Source organism: Pundamilia nyererei, unplaced genomic scaffold, assembly GCF_000239375.1.
Source record: "Pundamilia nyererei isolate P.nyererei 1_Seehausen unplaced genomic scaffold, PunNye1.0 scaffold00011, whole genome shotgun sequence".
In the NCBI taxonomy this organism is placed as follows: domain Eukaryota; kingdom Metazoa; phylum Chordata; class Actinopteri; order Cichliformes; family Cichlidae; genus Pundamilia; species Pundamilia nyererei.
Window position 1 is genome coordinate 5,990,736 of NW_005187412.1, and position 22,878 is coordinate 6,013,613.

The 22,878-nt window shown below is 38.9% G+C and overlaps 1 protein-coding gene across 1 annotated transcript in view; it reads right to left on the reverse strand.

Annotated features, from left to right (window-relative positions):
• pde3b (phosphodiesterase 3B) overlaps nucleotides 1-22,217 on the reverse strand; it is a 57,448-nt gene extending 35,231 nt beyond the window's left edge. Inside the window, exon 1 of the mRNA XM_005724312.1 lies at nucleotides 21,192-22,217. Coding sequence (XP_005724369.1) covers nucleotides 21,192-22,079 — 888 coding nt within the window. The 5' untranslated portion in view covers nucleotides 22,080-22,217. The remainder of the gene's footprint in view (nucleotides 1-21,191) is intronic.
• Nucleotides 22,218-22,878: the final 661 nt, after the last annotated feature.

The window sequence follows — 22,878 nt, forward strand, 5'->3', positions numbered from 1 at the left end:
CAAAGTTTAGCCAGGGGGGCCGATAGGGCATGAACAGGGAAAAGGGGGCACAAAGACATACTTTTCTTTCTTATTCTCATTTTAAATGTCTAGCTTTTAATAAATAATTATCTGAATCTTACACCCAAAGTTTTAATCTGATGTAAAATGTATAGAAGTCCATTACTGTATATAGTAACTGTTAAGTCTAATATACCCTAGTAAGCTATAGTACTTTTTCCTTTGGGAAGACACCATCTGTGCAGTCTGCAATTCTGTTGAAGAAAGATGTTGAATCTATTTAATTATTCTGTGCATTTTTTTCACACTGCATCAAATTAAAGTTGATTACGTCAATTAAGCATCATGAGGTGGGGGGTGGTTCCCTTTTTTTTTTTTTTTTTTTGCTGGGAGTTTTAGAACCGTATTGGTTAGGTTGCTTACTCTTTAAAATACCAGAATAGGAAGGATTGAGTAGGTTTAAGTTTATTAGATTGATCAGTGTTGCTGAACTATGAAATATTTTGGGTGCAGTGTATTTTTTACATACAGGTATAACAAAATAGCTTTAGTGTTTGTTTGATTTTTAAAATTGAATTTGAACTTATACAAAATGCAGCAAGATATTAAAAAAAACAGTTTTATTGATTAAAAAACACACTATATCGGATTCATATCGGTATCAGCCGATATCCAAATTTATGATATCGGTATCGGACATAAAAAAGTGGTATCGTGCCATCTCTAGTTTATAGGGGGTCATCTGATTTCCCTGTATTTTTGTAGAATCTTTACCTCACAATATAAAGTGCCTTGAAGAAACTGTTATTGTGACTGGAGTGGTCACTCAGACCCTGTAAGACCTGCATAAGCATTAGTACAATTTAACAGGTGAGTCACGTAAACATGTTTATTTCTCCTATAAAACTAGTCTTTATGGTTCCATAAGAAATGATTCACCTTTGGACCAGCCTCAAGTGGTCATTCAAGGATATTACGTTTAGGGCACTTCAACAACCCCAGAGACTGCAGCTTGTTTTAAATCCTGGCATTTACATTAGCCCAGAATTTTACAAATACCAAATAAAATCAGAAGAAAATTACTAGTGTCACTTTTTTGCACCCAACGTGGTCACATATTGTTTTTCCAATGAAAACTGTACTTCCTGCTTTATAGCATAGTTTGACAATATAAGCATTTCATAGTTGCACAGGAAACAAGCCATTTATCTTCATTTAATGTTTTTGCTTAACTTATTGTAGTCACTTTCAGTTACAGGCTGATTGCTACCACAGCATTGTATTTTAGCTTCGCTTGGCTGCACAGGCCTCCAAAAAATACTTTAAGCATCAACTCACACAAGCGACAATACTGATTGATAGGACTGTCAACACCTTCTAACTCAGCTGTTAAAAAGCAAAGCACTGACAAATGTAAAAGTGAAAGAAGTTCCATAACGAAACGTTTTAGTTGGGACATACTGCAAGATGGTTATGAATCCAGCTATTTAAAAGGATCTGTGAACTCATCCTGGATCGACCTGGTTTCTGTCAACAACACGATCTTATTGGCTATGAACTTCGAGATGAACATCCACAGAAGGAATCTATCAGCAGCAGATTTTGAAAAAACAAAACAAAAAAAACCCCACTTTTCTGCATAAAATCAATTCACACTGTGGGGATGTAGACAAAAAAAGTACACACAAGTACTTCACAAGGTGTGTAGTGTCCAAGGCTATGTGTAAAAGTGTATAAGCAATAAGACAGGAGCTGAAAACAGAATTAACTAGTGGCTAAAGTTTGTTAGTTAACAATTTTTTTGAGTCACAACCATCTCTAGTATTTAGAGATAAAGGCTCCAAAAATAGAAAATATCAAATTTTCTGAGCGAAAATGCCTTTTGTTGTTACTTATGCAACAGTAACTCAAATGTATGAAAGCCCGTTTCTGCCACTGAAAAAAAAGTATGCATAACTCGAAATTTTGAGGTTTTTTTTTTTTTTAATTTAGAGAAAAGTAACACAAAATTTCAAGTTAGCGCTGCCAATCAGTAATCTACGTGAATTACTTCCTTATTATTTATTATTTCCTTTTTACCTGTAAGCTGAAGCCCTCAGCTCCAAATACTACAGCTAAACTACCAGTATTACAGCCAGTCATGATGCACAAATTGCTGAGTATTTTCAGCGTGGCTTCACAAATGATGAATCCTTGTGTTGTTAGCTGAATCACATGGCGTTACTATGGCAAACATACTCTCGAAAGCGCCAGTTTGTTGCGTATCCCTCTGTGGAATATCCTTCTGGGCAACAAGAATATGACGTAATTCACGTAGATTACTGATTGGCAGCGCTAACTTGAAATTTCGAGAAAAGTAAGTCACAATTTTAAGTTACTTTTCTCAAAATTTCAAGTTGAGTTACGGATACTTTTTTTGTGTGTGGCGGAAACGGGCTTCCATACAAATGACCACTTGTTACACTCAAGGTATGCAGAAGAGCATCTCTGAGAGTACAACAGAGCAGCAGCAGAAGACCACACTGGATACCAAAACAGGTCAATAAAAGGCTGAAAAAAATGTTGTCTGGTCTGATGAGTCTCGGTGTAAAGAGCATGAAAGCTTAGATTGGATTATTTCTTATTACTACTTATTAGTAGCACTAATAATAACGATAATGCCTATCCATATATTCTTCAACATGCAGCGAATGCACCACCAAGAAAAAAATGTCAAGCATAAAATAAAAATTCTGCTGAGTTATTTTTCAATATCCAAATATTTTAAATACACAAAAAATACAACATAATCCAATTTTTGTTAAGCCATATGGCTTTAGGTTTTAATGTATATAATTTCAAAACGTTCTGAATTCTAGTTTGCAAAGTGAGAAAAGGTAAGACACAGACAATTCAGTTCAGTGGCCTGCACAGCAGACAAAATGGGGCTTGCACAATGACAACCACAACATGCAGCAACAACATAAATGCCACAATATGAGTAAGGTCAACCCTGCTACGTCAATGATGAACTTTTTCCCACAATGGTATGTTTCATGCTCCAACGGCCCTCAACCTTTTGACTGTGCTCTACTACACTGAAACTAAGCAGAGTTTAGCTTGTAAAAAAAAAAAACACACTGTACTAACTTATACCTTGGTTAAGATTAAAGTTAAGATGAGCTTCAAGTAAAAGTCAAATGAAAGGGGAACAAAATGTCTTACAGCTTTTAACTCTACACAACATATTCCTCAAAAGGGACTTAATTCATGCGTGACTTCGGCTCCACGTTTACTGGAAACCACTCTGTAAATCATGCCCCTATAAATAGCTGAAGGTAGTCTCTAGTAGACGATATGTATCCAGGTTACATTTTATCTGAGCTTAAATTTTCTGTTGACCTGGTACGCTGCAATTCATCGTTATCACGAGAGATTGGCAAGCATATAGGCATGTATGACCTTTGAAGAGCGGTGGCAGAGAGCCCAGGTGTAAATACTCTAAACAGTGCTTCTCAAAGTCCTTTCTGCTGGCATTGATTTTCTGATCTGCAGGTTCATACAAATATTCTAGGTTTACCAAATAGTACCGCACATAATTACTGAAAAGGCAAATGACCTTCTGACACACAGAATGTTTAATCAAAGTGTCATGGCCACTTAAAGTCGTGAAAAAAATGAAACCTATTCAGCAGTTATTTATCGGGGCACAATAAGCAGCGCTGCTTTGTTTTTCAGACCTTACAGCTGTATATCCCTATATCAGTCCAATGTTTGATTTACAACACGCCGTTTGAAACTTTGCATTATCAAAGGCTCGATGTATGCCAGGGACAAAGGTAGGCCTGTTGTCCAAGGCAACAAGCTTCCATCCTGCACACACAGTCATGCGGTATATATTTTGCATATTTTACTGCATAATGTTACATGCTTGTTTTGCATATGCCAGCATAGAGGTATAAAAAAAATGAAAGCCCTGTAGGTAGAATAAACAAATTAACCTGACAGTACTCGCAGAGCTTCCGTGCTGGCAGATCCATTTGACTGCACAGTATCCTGACCGTCTGCTTTTTATTTCGCTTTTTTAGACACATAAACTCTTGAAATGGTAACAGTGTGAACTTTTACAACAATGCTGTACGGCAAATTGGAAAATCAAATACGGGCAAATTCACATTCCAGGTGGATTACTACATAGTTCCAGTGTGTATGTCACAATTATCTAAACAGAGGACTGAATAATGCCACTGTGGTAACTTTATAGAGCTGTAAAATCCTGCCTCATTTTACTGTAACCTGCTGTCCGGTGTTTTGGCATCTAACAGGGCTTACGTATGCTAACAATGAACAGATGAGATAGCAGTGAGGTAACAATCTCTTAAATACAACAGCTAATCCGTGTGCCATTTCCCTTCATGTATGTCCTAACCCTGCAAAACATTACGTGCAACATCTGCAGCTGCGCCATGTGTTTTGGTTTAACGGTATAATTTAGTGCTGAAGTAGGCAACAGTTCTGATAATTGATTAACTAGTTAAGCCATTTATCAATCTGTCTCCAGTGGGAGAATTAGCTACCCTCTCCTCATTGCAAATTACAAGCCCACAATACTGGATGCACTGCGAGAAAACATGGAAGCAAAGCTGTTACTCTAATATTTTTACACTTCCGTGTTGACAACAACTAGTACATATTCCTTGCATTTTCTATTAAGGACTGTTTCTCTCTATCAAAGTGCAAACATATGATCCATGCCCTTCACACACAACCTTTTTTGACCACTGCGGAGCCCAAGAGCAAGCTATAGTTTCGAGGCTGGGAGGCCCGAGTACAGAACAGGAAGGTTATACCTGATATGGACATGAGAACTAGATGAGGGAGGCTCGAAGCCTTGTAAGGGAACATCTGGTTTTATCATGGAATCAGTGCAGGCTCCTCTCATAAACACAACCTAACGCCTGAGCCCCGGAGCTCTGGCCAATAACAAGCATGTGAACACAAACGCCATCCATCAGAGCTGAGCAGTGGTAGGAGGAGTTCCCAGGGAAGCAGAGACAGAGCAAGAAGAACAGAGAGACAAGAGCACAACTGCGATTAAGTAAATCATTTACAAGCAAGTGACCAACACTGGCTCTAGGAAGCGTCTTATTTCTCCTTTACGTATCACAGTCACAAAGCTGCCATTAACATTCAGGCGACAGGGAGGTTAAATGTCAAAAAGAGGAGCTTATGGGGAGTTCAAATCAGTACAGTTTGGGCCACGATGAAGCACCTCAACATCGGGCAGGCAAGTTGGTGTTAAAGTTTTTTGGGAACACAGTTAAATAACTCAATAGCTGTACAGTATGAGCACAATTTGACCAAACTCAGTTCATCCATCTAAGCAAATCCATAGTGAGAGGCTGTTCGGCTGCTCCATAGCAACAAAGAGCATGTTTCATCCTGTTCTTTCTTACTCTGTTGATCGTGGTGTGAAGGTCTGGGTTGGATCACAGAAGTAAAGGTCAGCATCATACAGGGCTTGTACATGTTCTTTTCAAAATGCCTCAAAGCACTCTGTGAGTTTGTCAACTCCAGCTAGGAGCTACAATAGAAAACTTGCCATTAAACATTAACAGCTGAATTCATCAATACACTAAACTCTTTAATACCCTGAGAATTTCTCTAAGCCTCCCGTAGCACCCCTGTGTGGTTTTACAGCTACATATTTTTACTATATGTTTCGGTCTGTTCGGTTCACTCCTCTCGTCTTGTTTGCAATTGACGTAGCGCTCGGTTAATGTAGCGCTATCCACTCACTGTAACACGTGGAGCTGCAGTGCAGACACACCGGAGCTGATGACAGAGACACAGGACAGTTTATCCCCCACTTGCAAAGCAAAGCATGCTATAGCAGCAAGGGATCAGCTGAACCATACCTGCCATACGTGTAGCAGCTGAGCCTTACACAATATTACACATTGGTTTCTTTTTCACTTTTTAATACATTTTTAGAGTTTTAGCAGCACTTCTGAGCTGCTTTAATAAAAATTGTGAGCATGATAATTAAAACATAAATTAGCCAACTTTAAATGTATTTCTTACATGTTAAAAAAAATCTTAAAATTACATTTTCTAAAAAATGCTTGGACTCAGCAGCCGGACGCCAGGCTTGCAATACACTGGCAGAAACCCTGCAGAGATAAAAGCTGAACAGTGACTACTGGAAATATATATTCCTCAGAATATATGACTCAAATGAGAGAGGGTGCTTCTCTATGTTTAGATAAATGTTCAAATTTTAACCATTAGAATTTTATAGGGCCTAGTAATGGTTAACGGTGTGCCTGTGAGCTGGGTGTAAGCTTTTTCTCTACTTGTGATCAAGTCCAAGATATATGCACCTCTATTTTTATTATATCCTCACATTCAAAATTTCCATGTACCCACCCCCCAACTTCTTGGTATGCCTGAACAATGGGTAGCAGGTCAGGGACTAAATCCTACAGCAGTGCAAAAGGCTTCAAGATTACTTTTGTTACATTGTCCAAAAGCATGAGAATAATCTACCCTGGCTTCATACGTGATTGCAGCGTCTTTCACAGTGTGGAGTCTCTGGTGTTTAGTACACACATAATGAAGTGAAACTGTCACGACACCGGTACGCTATCTACGACAAAACGTGGAGAAACTGCTGGAGGGAAAACAGAGAACTTTTGTGAATCAAAAGAAAACCAGCAGAAGTCAAAGTAAATGTGTTCACTAAAGTTTAAGGTGAAATGATTCTGAATAGGCTGTATTTAGACTATATATATTGTATTAAACATATATTATATGCCCACAGTGACCAAAAGCACAAAACAAAAATGTTAAATCTTTGCCAGTAAATATAGTTTCCACCTTTACAAATGTTTCTATTAACTTTATTTCGATTTAATTAAAATAAATACTTCTGGAATTTTACCTTTTAATTAAAAATCACTGACTCATTTTAAACTGAAATTCAGCTTAATGACACGTCTCAAAGCGTTTGAACGGGGGCAAGAAAAGGCTCAAAAAGTAAGTATCCATAAAAGGACATTTTGTCGTTGATTAGGTTAATTAGCAGCAGGGTAGTAACACAATTAGGTATGAGCAGAGGTTCACTCATCTGCAGAAAAATGCAGCTACGAGTTGCGGAACAATTTAAGAATAAATGCAAAGGCTTTAAATATCTCATCATCTATAGTACGTAATATTATGAAAAGAGAATTTGGTGAAATCTCCGTGCACAAGGGACAAGTTTAAAAAATAATTATTGCACGCCTGTGATCTTCTGGCCCTCGGGTGATTCTGCATTAATAACAGACACGATTTAGCGATTTAGGAAATCACCGCATGGACTCGAGAACACTTCCAGAAATCATTACTTGTGAATGCAGGTCACAATGCAGATTAAAGCTCTATCGTGCGATGAAGAAGCCACATGTGAACATGATCCAGAAATGCCACTGTCTTCTCTATGCCAAAGCTCATTTAAAATGGACTGAGGCAAAGTGGAATACTGCTCTGTGGCCAGATGAGTCGAAATCGAAAAGTATAAAATTAGACCTTGGCGAGCATTGCCTACGTCACCTGAAACAGATGCAACATAGCATGAACTCTGACGGACTGTCAGATGAGTCAGAGTAACACAAACAAACCTGAAGTAGGTTTACTAAACAGAGATAAGAAGAACAAAGGTAAGATCTTTGTGTACCCATTTCACCAACATGTGTAGAACACACTCTTTCTAGGTATTAAACTGTGGTGCTGATGAAAAGGAAGAGTCAAGTTGTATAAAACGCTTCTAAAGAAAAATAATAAATACATCAATATAGTGGAAAATTGGATTTATTTCCTTTTTTAATTGAAGACAGAAATCATGGTGCTCAAGACATATACAACTCTTTCATACACAACATAGCTATAGCTATACTATACTAAAAAATCCTATTAAATTCTACTTTTAAATACCTTTTATTTCTCAGAAACCTGTGCTGTGGATTTATTTATGTCTCTAAACATTATCTTAACGACCTGATAACTCCTTTCAAACAACCCAACATCCCCTACTAGTTTTTTACTACCGTCCTTGTCATCGTTCCTGATGGTGTCGTCTAAGCAGAGTTGGTGAGAGAGACTCTCGCATTTCTATCTTTACCCTCCTGTTTGCCTCTTCAACCCTTTGCCTTGATGCCTATAATAAATACCTTAAATATTTTACATATGGCTGATGATTTACTAGCCTTTGGTAAATTTGTGGACGTGCCAGCGCTCTGAACCTGGTCCCAAGTCATTGTATATGAAAAAGACAAACCAAAAGAGAATGGAAACAACTCTTACAGCCATCTAGCGAGTTTTGAAAAATGCCAAGTGTATTTACCTCTATTTTTAAATTGAATTTATGCCTGTGTTTTTTGCTAAATGTATAAACACCAACCTGATGTGTCTGTGTTTAGAGCCACAAAACTTTCTATATGATCTGTTCTGAGTACAGTTAAGCTTATGTTGCACATATTTCATCTTTAATCCGTGCCTAAATCCAGCCAACTACTGCCGTGCCTAATGCTCCATGTCTGTAGAGTCGTGCCAGGGAGCCTGCTGTTGATATGTGGCATCAAGTCCACTGCTGATCCGGTTGATCCTTTGATACAGTTGAGACAGATAAGGACAAAGAAGGAGAGTCGGACTGCAAGAGAAACAAGCGGACAACCCCAGAGGTCCACGCACAGACAGAACAGAGCAGTTTAGAAGTTATTCAAGGGGACCTACACATTGCTAAAGTAAACTAACTAAATAAACACATTAAAATTTTGACAGTAATTCCTCTTCCATCATGCCTTGATCCATGTATATCACTCTCCAAAAAATCCTATGGACATATCATGACGAGACCATCTGAAGGATCAGTAATAATTTGGGGCAGATCCCAGCTCTAACTCCCCAGCTCTTAGCTGCAGTAATTAAACCATGTGCGCTACGCTCACTCATTCTGCCATCAGTCAGCTCCATATGACTGCTAAACCCCATAACCCTGTCCATGGATCTTCTGTGTTGTGCTTGTTCCACCTGCAGCAGCCTCTATTAGCCATAATCATTTTGCATCTTTTGCTGTATACAGACTCATGAACTCCTGTGCCATTACTCTGTAATGTTTCTCACAAATATTTTTCCCCAGTGAGCATCACGAAAGCACAAGCTTTTTAGATTAGAGGCCACCTACTAAGATGTTCCTTGCACTGATCTGCTGAAACTTCTGATAATTTCGACTGAGAAAATATGGTTCTGCAAAAACTGTAAACAGTAAACAGACTGTGAGATGGAAACATGTTGCAAAATAATCATAGTAGCACTTATAGTATCTATGCTTCCTTCTGGACGGATGTCACAAACTATGAATATTGACGGCCAAGGATGATGCGCTTCCACGGCAGACGGAGGTACATGCATCACAGATGAAAAACAAAACTTTGGAAGATAAACTCTTAGATATGGAGATAAGATAATGAGTGAACAAACTCAGGCAATACTTACTTACATAAAATACTTAGGTTTGATAGTGAAACCTTAACCAAAGGGGGAAACAACAGGCAATGGTGCCTGGGCAAACAAAAGACATTTTGTAGAGGAAAAAAACAAGTGAGGTTATACAATGCATCAAAAGTGTTATTTGGTTCGCCAGCTGCTGTGGACCCTGGGGATATGACACAAACTGACTGCACCTGCAAGACTAGTGGTAATATGCAAAGAGTGAAGCCACATCAGCTTCCCGGGTAAAACACAAGATTTCATCAAGGAGATCAAACGAGACAACAGTAAGAGCAAAACAGAGCACACTACAGTGACGGCGCTTCGTCTGGGTGTTGTAGTTGTTAAACAACCAACTTTAGGGACAGTTCTAAAAAAAATTAGTTATCTTCAAAATGAGGGTCCAGGGATATTTACTGATTAAAACAATGTCAGCTATATTACTCCTTTGTTAAAATTAAGGTGCAGAGATGCAGGGCCTGAAGATCACAGGGATTCAATACAAAGTTTTGCCACTGTCGCTTGCGCACAGAGATTTCTCCAGATTCTCTAAATGATTGGCTGATATCATGCCCTGTAAGTGATGACGTACCCAGAGTGTCTGTAATTTTATGTTAAGGGAAATTGTGAATGTATTTCTTTTTTTTCTTTCTTTTTTTTTTTTCAAATTGGTGACCCTTTGCCCATCTTTAGTTCTTATATACTCTGCCTCTTGATTAAAAGATGCTCTTTTTATACCCAGTCGTGTTATTTGTCTGCTGCCAGTTGACGTAATTAGTTGCAAAACGTTCCTTCAGCTGTTTCCTTTCAGTACCACTTACTTTTCCAGGCTTTTGTTCCATCCCATCTCAACTTTTTTGAGACGAGTTGTTGCCATCAAATTCAAAATTAGATTTTTTATTTTTTAACAAAATAGTGAAATGTGCCAGATCTGATATGTTTTCTATGTTCTATTGTGGATAAACTCTGGGTTTATAAGATTAGCAAATCATTCTGTTTTTTATTTAAATTTTAAACAGAACCATGACTTTTTTGGAATTGGGGTTGTAAAAAAAAAAATATTAGCAGTGTAGTTTGCACTTTTTATTTCAAATTTGAAAATTTGCTGTCACAGGAGGGAGAGCAGATTGCATTGATGTAAACAATGATACAGGTTCCCTAGGAATTGATTACCTTGAACAACTGCCAGTAGATCAAGAGCAGCCTTGACAGGATGGGGGAGATATCACCCTGAAGCTCCGAGTTACAGACCTCTGTCCGACACTAAATCTACCTACAAAAACTGACTTGAGAGGAAGGGGGATCTGACATTTCAGTGTTCGTGCGTGCGTGTGTGTGTGTCTGTGTGAGTGTGTGTTTGCGTGTTGGGGGAAGGGTAGATGGAGGAGTGGGGGTTAAAGTGAGAAAAAAAGTGAGACAGTGACAGACTGAAGAAAAAGTGAAGAAAAGGGGGTGGGGATTGGTCGGGTGCAGTCCCCCCCCCCTTACAAAAGAATATATATGAGTCTAAACCTCATCATTCCACTTTAAAATATTTACTTTTAAACATGAGTTGCTCTGAATAATTCGTGCACAGTTAGTGCAAATGACGATCTTGTTGGTTGGAGTTAGGGTTTTCATTGCAGTGACTAATAGCGCTTCACAGTTTTGCCCTTTTCAGTAGGATCTGCCCTCAGCTGCTAAACACACACAAGCCCTCCTCTGTAGCTGCGGCTGACGTCAACCGTCACTTAGCAACAGCCTTTTGGTGTAAAAGCAGCAGTGCTGACACCGTTTTCAAAAGAGGCGCACACAGAGAGACAGAAAGAAACTCAGAGAGAATGAGAAACAGATACTGAGCGAGAGAAAAGACGAGGGAGAAAGATTGCAAGGCAAAAAATGATAATTGTAAGAACGAATCACCAGCAAAAGCTGAAAACACTTTAAGAACATTGGAGGAAAAGATTAGGTTATGTCAATAAAGTTGTCTGGAGACTATTAACAGTCAGTAAAACCCATGGCATGTGCTCTTTTACGTTAGACTGAAATTTATTACATCCTTAACCTCTCCTTCTCCACGCTTAAATTCTCACAGGGGGCTCCCACCATCTATGTCACAGCAGTCAAATTTAACCCTACCACGCTGCTCACACACCATCACTGGACTGAGCAAACAGCCAGCACATGAAAAGTTCAGCTACCTCAGCCTGAACCTAAAAAGCAACGCCACCTAAAATGTTTGAATTGTGGGGAATCTCGTGGTGTATTTAAGAAAACCTGAGCAGAAGCCAAGATATGCAAAGTATGGGAGGCTGGCACAACAGTTGCAGATTTTAAAAAAAAAAAAATTTAATGGCCCAGATTTATCTGATGGCAATGGCTCCGCATCGCTCTGACCAGTCCAACATTCTGGGCCTCAACAACACACAAACTCAGCACAAATAAGCTTTGTATAGATAATAATACAGGCTGAGACAAAGTCGGGACAGCACATTAAGGCTCATTAGAGACAAATAAGAAACAGGGGACATGCTGCCATAACTAATCCCTCAAATAACTGTAATTTATTGTTAGTCTTGTAAACAAAATGTTAAAAAAAAAATACAACAACAACAACAAAAACCAAAGAAAATAAAACTATAAATTCATAATTTTTTTTCAGCCCCCTTTTAGACAGTGACTCCTCAGACACCAGAGTCATTAGGCTAAGCTCTGGTAGACCTATCATGAAAACTAAAGAGCTGCAAGCTAATTGCTGGTGATCATGACGCAAACCGTTTCCAGGGCAACCCGAGTTTTGGAGTACCCGCTCCAGCATTTCCTCATCTGTTTGCACTCACACCAGCAGGCTGACAATGCAGTCGCTGCATCCTGTTTCACTCTGCGCCTCGCACAAGTTAACCCTTTCTAACACTTCTGCCGCTGCGATGAGAAATTAAAAGCAGCTACGCAAACTAGTTTTGACTTTAAAGAAAGCGGGCTGGGAGCAGAATTCACAGAAGCTATCACGGCAGCCCATCTGGATCCAATCCCAAAAAGCAAGAGTTTTACCCAGTGCAATTCCCAACTGGGGCTTGCAAATTATACACTTTTCAAACAGAAACACCTGAAGAATTTCCATCACTCATACGGACAATATTACTGATTAATTTAATATTTATAAAATTGTTACCTATATTATGAAAGCTACCTGTGGAATCAGTGAAAAGTTGCTACGTTGAGAATTGGGACATCTTGGTCTTGATATCGCAACTGTTACACAACCTCCTAAACACACAGTTTACCCCTCATGTATCACTCTCCTTCAGTTCAACAGAGGCTCAGCTTGGCTCACAATTTGTCCCAGAGAATTATCACTTTCACTAAAAATGGCTATCTCCATTTCAATTTAGAAACCAAGAAAAACACAATTCCTATATTTGAAAACTATTCTTGTCTGACTTGGACTGAGAGGGAAAAAAAACAATGATTAAATTTTTTTTATACTACACAAACACGTCTACTATTTTATTTTAAATTATTTTCTAAGTTAAAAAAAACAACAACAACATAAAACTACATATCAGTGCTGTCTTAAGTGTTCACGATGCATCCTCTGTAAATATCAGGCCCCGAGTGGCCCAATCTCAGCCAATCAGACTTGATTTGATTATCTTTTATACAATTAAAATATGAGATATATGTGCTTTTTTCATACCTTATACCAAATTGAAAAAGATGCAATGACCAGGATTAAATGTGTATTGGAACACAAAACAGTGCTTGTTTCAGCATGCAGTCCACACACACACACACACACACACACTACTCCTGAATTTAATATACATTGCTCAGACAGTGTTTCAGTTTTGATATAACAGCAAATCAAAGGGGGGGAAAAACTAAACGTGCATCAAGGGTTTACATCTCCACAAACAACACATGAAGAGGCTAAAGACGCATAACAGTAAAAACGTACGTTTTTCACCACGATATGATCTGTAGATCAACTGCATTTAGGCCCGAGCAGATTACAAGCACTGATTCTCCAACACATACGTGACTGCTTTTCTGAAAATACTGATAAGGCAGGATTTGCTCAAAGTAAACATTAACTCACACAGTGCTTACAGAATTAAATAAACTGCCAGCAAAATATATGCATATATCAAAACAAAGTATAATTACAGATAAATATATAATTTCTATATATTTTGGACCTTTATGTGATTTTCTGAATGAATAAGTTGATATGAAGTAGACTCTTTTTTTTTTTTGTGGCACCTTTTTTCCACCAAAACACACTTCATATTGCACACTGCCTAAAGACTGAGTGCTTCGCTCTTTCTCATCGCTGCTGGAGGCAGACATTATATGCTACCAGGCAATTAATAAGACTTGTAATCCCCCCCCCCTTCTCTGCAATAACCCTGTTGTACGTCACTTGGTTGTGACGTCAATGTTATATCATTCCACATGGCTTTACAGCAAGCTAACGTGACAGCTGAGAGCTGCTCTGCGTTTTCGCTGCTCTCCCTCCAACCTTTCTCTCTACAGCCTGCTTCTCTGTTCCTGTCTGCATGGTGGGGGTTGCGCTGATGGGAGGGGGGGGTTAGTTAAGTGTATTATTTACTTCTTCTTGCCCCCGTGAAGTGGTAACCACACATAAAAGGGCTGTCTCCCTGAATTCAACACTGGCCTGCTAATACAGCCTCTGAGGTCTTAGTCATGAAGCAGAGCTTTTAGATTTCTGCCATGAAAGCCCAAATACATTAATCCTACTTTAAAAAAAAATTAAGTCTACTTTACTCTCTCCATCTCAAAATACCTCAGTTGATCTCACAGACGCACGCTGACAGAGAGGGTTGGACAATAAAATCACTGTTTTGGAAAAACAGTCATTGGAGATAAATTATTCTAAAGGCCCATAACCAAATATGGAGCGGTTAATATAAATTTTCACTTGGTTTGTGGGTTCTTGGGTTTGTTTGTTTTTTCCATCCGGTGACCCTTATGACTATTAGACAGTCTCAAAGTGCAAGACTGATCCCACAATGAAATTAGCGAAATATAGTTTTTACTAAGTCAGATTGAAATGATTGATCTGTTTAAAATATCTATTAAATAAGAATTTAACACACACAGTTAACATAGTAAATCAAAGATTCTGCGATTGCAGTTAACCCACAATGCTTTGGCTGTGCATATTTTGAGTGACAAAACGTAAAACTGAGAGCACAAGTTAACATTAACTGAAACTAAAACTAAGTCTAAAATTCATAGTCTGAATTTAAGGTGACAGCAACCACAAAGGGTTTTCCTATCTTGTCAATCTGACACATTCAAGGATCACACATTACAAAAAATCGTGTTCTCAACTAGCAACAGAAACTGTTCCCATACAGTCACAAGCAGCGAGAGCTGAGAAATTGGCTTTCAAGAATAGTAAAGTAGTTTTTTGACTCAAGGTGAAATCCTGATGATGTCCTCTCATTTTTGCATTTGCTTCTTGCCCAAAGAAGCGCTGACACTAGTGCAGTTGGTACAATTCTATTTAAATTGTAGAGTTGTGGTTGACAAAAGATTAAGTAAGGCTGTAACGGCAAAGTCTATTTCATTTTTATGCTTGCCCACTACCTGAGAGTATTTAAAAAATGACAGATAAAATTTACAAAGGTAGTAAACAGTATACAGTTAAAATAAAAAGTTCATGATTTGACTGGACACGAGTGGAACCGTGAATGTGCTTAAATGTCTTCAGAGTCGGAGGTGTTACATAGCTAACATATTACACCTGTTTGGAGGTTCAGTCTTTTCAAAATAAAGCTCTTCCAAAGCCTGTCACTTATGGCAATGAACCAGTAATTACAAATCAGTAGTTTACTAAAACAAAATGCTTCCTTCATTTTCTTTGTATAACTCCGTCGTACAGGACACTTTGCCACTCCACATAAATGGACACCGAGTCAGAGAAGGCTTCAGCTTTTCCTGATTTTATTTAGAAAGCTTTACTTTGCATTTTAGATGCAGTATTGAAATGTATAAACTGATTCAGATTACACATTCAGACATCAGGTGATCGGATTTTCTAAAAGGTAATAATATTTGACTGGACATTCAATTTTCCATTCACAAACATGATTTTTCAATTCTTAAACAATTTGTCGAACCAGGATGCTCCTTTTTTAGCCAGTCATGATACTTGACTTGCTGTTGTATTGTATTCCATCAAATATTTTTTATGACTACAAACCTTTTCATTAATTTTCAAATGCCAACTTTTGGTAACTTGAATTTTTAATTCCAAATTTAATTGGGAACCCAATTGTGAATCCTGATTTTTGCTATCTAATAAACCCATGTCTCCCAGTCCACTAGGGTCCGCTTCGGTCAGAGCGACATAGATTCTGTCATCAGACAGTGAGGGCAAAACTCCTTTCAGATATGCCTGCTGGTTTTTTAGGGGCTTTTCCTAGAGAATTTACATTGCAATGGACCAATTAAGCATGCGCCCCAGACACCGGACTTCAAAAAACTATAACAGGAACAGGAATAACTCCTCGGCCTTTGGTTCTGTCAGGACTGCAACGGAGTGTAATAGCAGTGCATACCCTAAGTTCAATTCAAGTTATTCTACAGCAACTCTGGAGTCCAAAATTCCTAAATTTACCTTTAAGAAACAACAGTGATGGCTTTTGTCTAAACATCAAAGAAATACTAGTTCTACACAATTGTTAACCAGTTTCTGGTACTGTAATGTACCAGAAATTGGAATAATACCTTCAAGTGACTGGGGACTTTGTGAGCAATACTTGGTGGCTGACATAACACTTTAAAAGAAAAACATCTTAAAGCTTTAAGGTTAACACAATATGTTCATAAATGTATCCTCACATTTAACTCACAGAAGTGATTTGTAAACGAGATTTTAGGGGGGAAAAAACGAGGTTAAAACTGCTTTTATTACCATGTTTTTACTCATACTGTTCCACCTCCACCAGTGTAAGGCCCACGGTGGAAACACAATGCAAAGCAAGACAAATAAAATTTTGGGAGCCAGCTACATAAACAATATCTGCACACCAAAAAACTATGTACACTGTTTTACACAATTTAAGGAAAATCTGCTAGAATGTGCATATTACAGACAGTACTTGTTATGTACATACATTTGAGGTGTAAAATTAAAATAAGGCTTTGCATAATGAACCAAATGGATATAGAAGTATATATCTGTGGCACCTGTAAACCATCATTATAGTTCTATCTTAGTGATACCAAAAATACCAAAAAGAAAGATCAATGATTAAATAGTAGGGTACTTTTAAAAACAGACTTTTGTAATTTGACTACTTTGCAATTGAAAATAAAACTTAAAGAAAGAGAAGACAGGCAAAGAAAGCAGTAAAAAATGCCCTAACATAAAGAAAAACGATTTTTCTCGCTCATAAACAGTGATTTGAAAGAAGTTAAGAAGTTATTACTGTCTGACGAAAATATGTTGTGGTGTAACTTTAACAAAATCAGAGACGTTCTAGAAAGACACTTAAAAAATGATTTAGCACAAAATTATGTCGCTCCTCTCATGAGGCGTGATCAAAAAGTTTTGGGAACGAGCCCATAAAAGTCAAAAACCATACATAACTCTAATATGACCAATGATCCATGTCAACACCATCTCGTCGTACATCTCTCACTTTAGAAACGTTTGCTTTTTTTTTATTGCTTCCTGGAAGTCCAATTACACTCTATTTCATTGTGCACTCTGCAACCTCATCATGGACCTCTTGGAAAGGACACACAGCAAAGAAAGAAATTTTATATAAACACGCCCGACATCTGGTGATAAGAGCTGGATATCTAGTCAAATGATAAAAGGAACACACTGGACCTGGCGTGTAGCCACAAACATGTGCTGTGTAGCATTTTGTTTTCAACATTCATCAGGTAGTACATGAATTTGTCTCCCAGAGGCAGATTATAATCATATACCTTCTACTGTGAGGTCCTCACGTGTCTAAGACAGAACATCCAGCAGTAACGATCTCAAGCAAAGGGAAACACACGGTGCTGACTAAAGTATGATTTTTGGCCGCATCAACAGACGTGTTGCCATAGTTGCCAGATTCACTTCTCTGTGAACTTCAATACCATGAAAATCAAGTTAAAGGTTGGCTTTTTTTACATACTAGAGGAGATCCAGCACTCCTGAAAAAGGAGAAGGTGAAAAGGGAAACTGCACAAATTGTTTTTTAATATTTTATCTTTTTAGGCCCAGGCACATCTGAGCGTAAGAGCTGTGAGTCAGCTTCCGATGATGATGTAGGACCTAAAAAGGGAGCTACTTTAACAAAGCACGGGAATTTTGCTGGGTGAAGACACACTTTTCCCCCCACTTGAGGAAAAACCACACCGTTGACTACAAACAGGCTTTGAAGAGGCAGATACTATCCGCTGGTGACGTGCAACTGAAATATGTAAACAAATTACCCCATCGAGCGCTGCCGGAGCGCTCGCTAGTGGCGCTCCATGTGACAGGAAGAGCCAAGAGTGGATGGAAATAACTAATATGGTTACATAGTGATATACATTTTTCAGTGGTATTATGTGACATTATCGTGCAGACTTCCTACAAGTTACAATGTTAAGTTATTTTAATTATTGTTAACTTAAAAGCACTAAAGTTGTTATTTTATGCATTTAATTCAAATTTCCAGGGAAAATTCTTCTAATTCTATGTTTCGTCACTGGATATAATCTTGTCTCATTACTATTGCAATATAATGCCACAGCGGCTGGGATCTTGTTTCAATAGATTCACATTTCAAATTAGGAAGTCTGTCATCAGTGACATTAGCTCAGTGGAAAAGAAACATGGAAAATGTCCTTGATTTACTTACACTTATTGTAAGCACAAATTAAACATTATTCATTATCTGCTACTTATTGTTGTTAGAAACATGCGCCTAAAAAGGTATAAATATATATCTGACTGTGGTGTCTCTTAGGAGTTGCACTGTCTGAAGCTGCCTTTTTTAAGGGTATTCATGATGGAACAAGACTAATAACAATGGCGCGTTATTGAGAGCATATCTGCTAGTTCAATCATGACTTTAAAAAAGCTTCCTACTATTGTGAATAGATGTATTGCAGAAAGACTAAAGGCTGTTTTTGATTTTTCTGACAGAACCCGCTAAAGTCACCAAACACAGGATATAGATGAGTCTCAACTTTGCAAAATTCCACTTGATGACAAAAAACAGCCACTGTTGTGCGCTACATCCTTTTCTTTCCTTTTTTTACACAAGGAGTATCATAATGTAAAAATACAAATAAAAAAAACATACGGAGAAATGTGACGCATCAACTGGAATGTCCTCTATCTGCTCCATTATTTTCTGCACTGCCACAGTTATAAAACGGTCTTTTATCAGAGATTAAAAAAAGGGAAGCTGTGTTTACATCATTATCTGTTTTGTTAAAGGTTGTTGGCCGTGGGTTTAAGCCCTGACGAGCCCCATTTCATTAATGGAACTGTTATACATGATGGTGCAAAAAGCACTGATGCTGAAGTTAGCGCTAATAAAGTACATAATAGTTCAAATCAACATGGAGTTTTGCGTGCGATGAGGGAGCATGATAGCATGCAACTGTGATCTGACAATGATTCTAATGTTCTGTTTTGAGATTTGAAAGCACAATTTGAATATCTTTAGTCTGACTCTAGTCGCACACTCATGTCTGTAGTTCTGATCCAGAGCATCTTGACTTGTGTCTGCATTGGGGTTGAACTTTAAATCGGTTTTCCCAAGGCGATAGACATTTTATATTGAAAACCACATGTTGCTGCAAACAGAAAAACAACCTGCTGTCTTTGCAACTGAAAGACAGAAACCAGTACCCTAGTCAGAAATGCAGAACTGTTATGAACTGAACTGTTATGAACTGAACTGTTATGTGAAAATAAATAACGTGTTTGACATTACCAGTGAACCCTGAGTGTTTTTATCTGTCTCTGTATTTTCTTTTTTTTAAATCTGCATCTGACACAGAAACGGTCAGGTCTTTAAATCATTAATTATTACTTATGTGCAATATAAAACAGACACAAACATCCCTGATAGCTCTTCACTACACACTCACTCACACATTGACAACTAACGGGCAATCCAGGCTTTAATTCACCTGACTGGCATGTGTCCACGCAGCAGATGGAGAGCACTTAAGCTGTTTGTCTCTTCTAGTCACAAAGAAAAACTCTTTGCTTTAGTGTTCACTGGAAGAGAGGCCAGGATACTGTGATGATAACATGTGGGAACTAAAGTTTATTATTAATTTGTTAATTTGCAATCAGTGTCCCGTTTTTACTTTTTAGCTGAAAGCAGTATAGCCCAGTAATTTTAAATTAAATTCCTATCAGCAAAAAGCCTAAAAACTAACTGCAGGCACACACCAAGGCAACAGTTCTTTGCTTTTGTTGGGTTGTTTGCTTCTAATTTTTAAAATGAATGTATTATTGAAAGATTACAGAATAATTGTGAGATTTCTGACAAAAAAAAAACAGTATAAAGCCAAATCTTGACTTTGCAAATTTCCACTTCTATTCAAATATTTTTCCCAAAGATATTTAAGGTCAGTTCTTATAAATAATAATAATGAGAAGCTGACAAATGCTGGAGCTGAGGCCTTAATCCCAAAGCCTAATTCACAGATATTACAACCTACCATGTAACTATTCACTTCTCCATCATTTTCAGCAACTCTGTTTGAGGCCTAGTGCAATGTGACTATCAGGCTTCTAACGGCACACAACACAATGAGGTTAAAAACAACTACTGGAAATAGCACAACTGAGACAAACTGGACATATATTTTTAGTTCTCTTATCATTTCTAACAAACCTCGAAGGACACAAAACAATGTGTGTGAACTGATGGCTTGGCATCCACTAAAGAATAGCACTGGCAACAATAATGCTGGCATTTGTCTACACTGCCTACACTTAAATTAAGGCGACGGGCGGCGTAAGCTGTTTGCTCCCAACATATTGCATGCAACCTGATAGTCTTCATTTTGTACGCATATCACTCCATGTGGGTGTATCAGTTTTCAGAAGTGCTGCAAAGTGGAAAGGAGCACCGCAGGCTCTGCTGTGGGATTGTGGACACTGAAAGATGCCAGTGCGCGCTCGCCATCATTTTGTGTTGTTGACTGTTTGTCATGTGGGACTGAGCCCACATCACTTGCTTTGTTGCTGGCTGTGCTGTTATGCTGCCAGGAGGATGTTGACGTGCACTTGCATTTTATGGCTTGTGTGCCACACGAGCTCTTCGGTGAGGACATTCCCACGAAAATGTGGAGAGACAGCACTGCCTAAGTTTTGTATCCGAGTGCACTTCAAACCAATGGTAGCATTGTGTTTCAGGGTTAAAATCGGGGTTTTGGCCATTTGCTCGACATTATCGATCACAGATTATTAGCATTAATATAAGAATATTATATACGTGTTAGAAGCAACCTGCAGCAACCATATTGAATTTGGAAAACAAATTCTACCAAAGTGACTTTTGTAAATGCTCTGTGTGGGCTTTAGTGATACAGTATTGTGCTTTCAACTTGTGCACATGTGCACTCAGAGTAGCTGTGGATGAACAGTGGGCCTACTTTTGCAACAACAACAACAACAACAGCAGCAACAGACGTGGTCCTGCAGGGGGGAGACCTACCTGCTCTCTGGATATACAGGGCAACGAAGGTCTGCGAGGCATTTTACAACTGCCATAATAGCTGGTCGACGTCTCCCCCAGCGACACGCAACTGGACCTTCTCCTAGGTCTGATCACAGGGACCTTTTCCTCCGCGCTGGAAATCCCACTCGGTGCTTCCCTCGACGGGTAGTAGCGGTCAAAGCAGAGCCCCAACAGGGAGCCAGAAACCCCCGCAAAGCAGGCAAAGAGCGGTCTGAGCAGTGCGGGCAGACCGCTCAAACTTGTGAAAGAAACAAGCCACACAACGCTGGCAAAAACCAGTATGAGAACACTGTGTTTGAGTTTTAGCGTTGGGATCAGCGTGAGCAGACCCACACATCCCAACACGAATAACAACCTGCCCACCATTTGCATCTGGTGCTGGTCCTCTCCCCATTGTAAAAACCGCAAGACCAAAAAATCCCCGAGGTAACACGATGCTGGCAGTGACACCAGCCAGCATTTGGTGCTCTCCTTCTTTTTCCTCCTCAGGTAAAGTGTCAGGAAGAAGAAAGCACATCCTATGCTGAATAAAGGACTGATGGACTGGGAGAAGCCCGACAAAAAAGTCCGCAAATCCCAAAGCGAGTCACTTTGCAAGCTCCTGGAAATTAGAAAGGAGACCGCGAAAATCACAAAAGCGCCCACGTACAGGGCAGAGACCTTTAACAGTTTGGAGCTGAGAATGTCTTCGTTGCAAAACCTGCACACGCTAAACAAAAATCCCCTCTGATGGTCCTGTTTCAGGGGGGTGACGCAGCTCTTCACATAGCCGTTCCTGAAGCCTTCTGAGCTGTTTACACTTCCAGCTCCGTCGTGGTGCCTTGTTTTACTGTGCAAAACCTCTCCTTCCTCCCGTGCAGCCATGGCTCGACTGTGGCTCCTCGTATCCACGCGAAAGTCCCCCTCTCCTGCTATTCACGCCGTATTAACGCTCAACTACATGACAGCAAACGCACTCCATGGTCACTCAAACGTGCTCCAGCACTTGGACTAAAGAAAGAAGGTGAGATGTTGTTTTTACAGAAATGGGGCTCTCTGTCGCCGGCTATAGGCCACAACTCACACTGCATGGCTTATTTTTGCGATGTGGAGCGCCGAGCCCACAGACCGAACCAATCCTGAGACTTTATAACCCAATATTAGCAGTGTACGATTAGACAGAAGAAGCTCATTAGAATATAATATAGCGAGGAAAACTGTTAAATTTCCATCGCAGGATGTCCCACAATGCAGTTTACTTGTTTTGTCTGCATCCCTTGTGTGCACGGGAAGTCTTTGTTAGTTCACTATTCATCTTATATGTGTGGCAAAGGCTTCATGGAAGTCTTCGCTTCATAAATAAACCCACTAACGCAGAGTTTCTTGTAGTGTTGACTCTTTCTCCTCTCTCTCTTATTATTAGATACAAATAAATGGAATTTAATTTAAATAAAATGATACTGCACGACGCCGAAATTGTTTTGGTCTTCTGGTTAAGATGTCATCGCTGCTTTTCGCAGTCGTTGGATCCATCGACTTGCACTGTGATCGTTTGGTTTGCCTGTCTTTAGCTCAATCGATTGTCGATTTTATCGATCTGATCAGGCTAAACCAAACAACAGTGAATATCACCCATTATCCACGGACGTAATGTAGACATATACAAAATTATGCCGCTAAAACA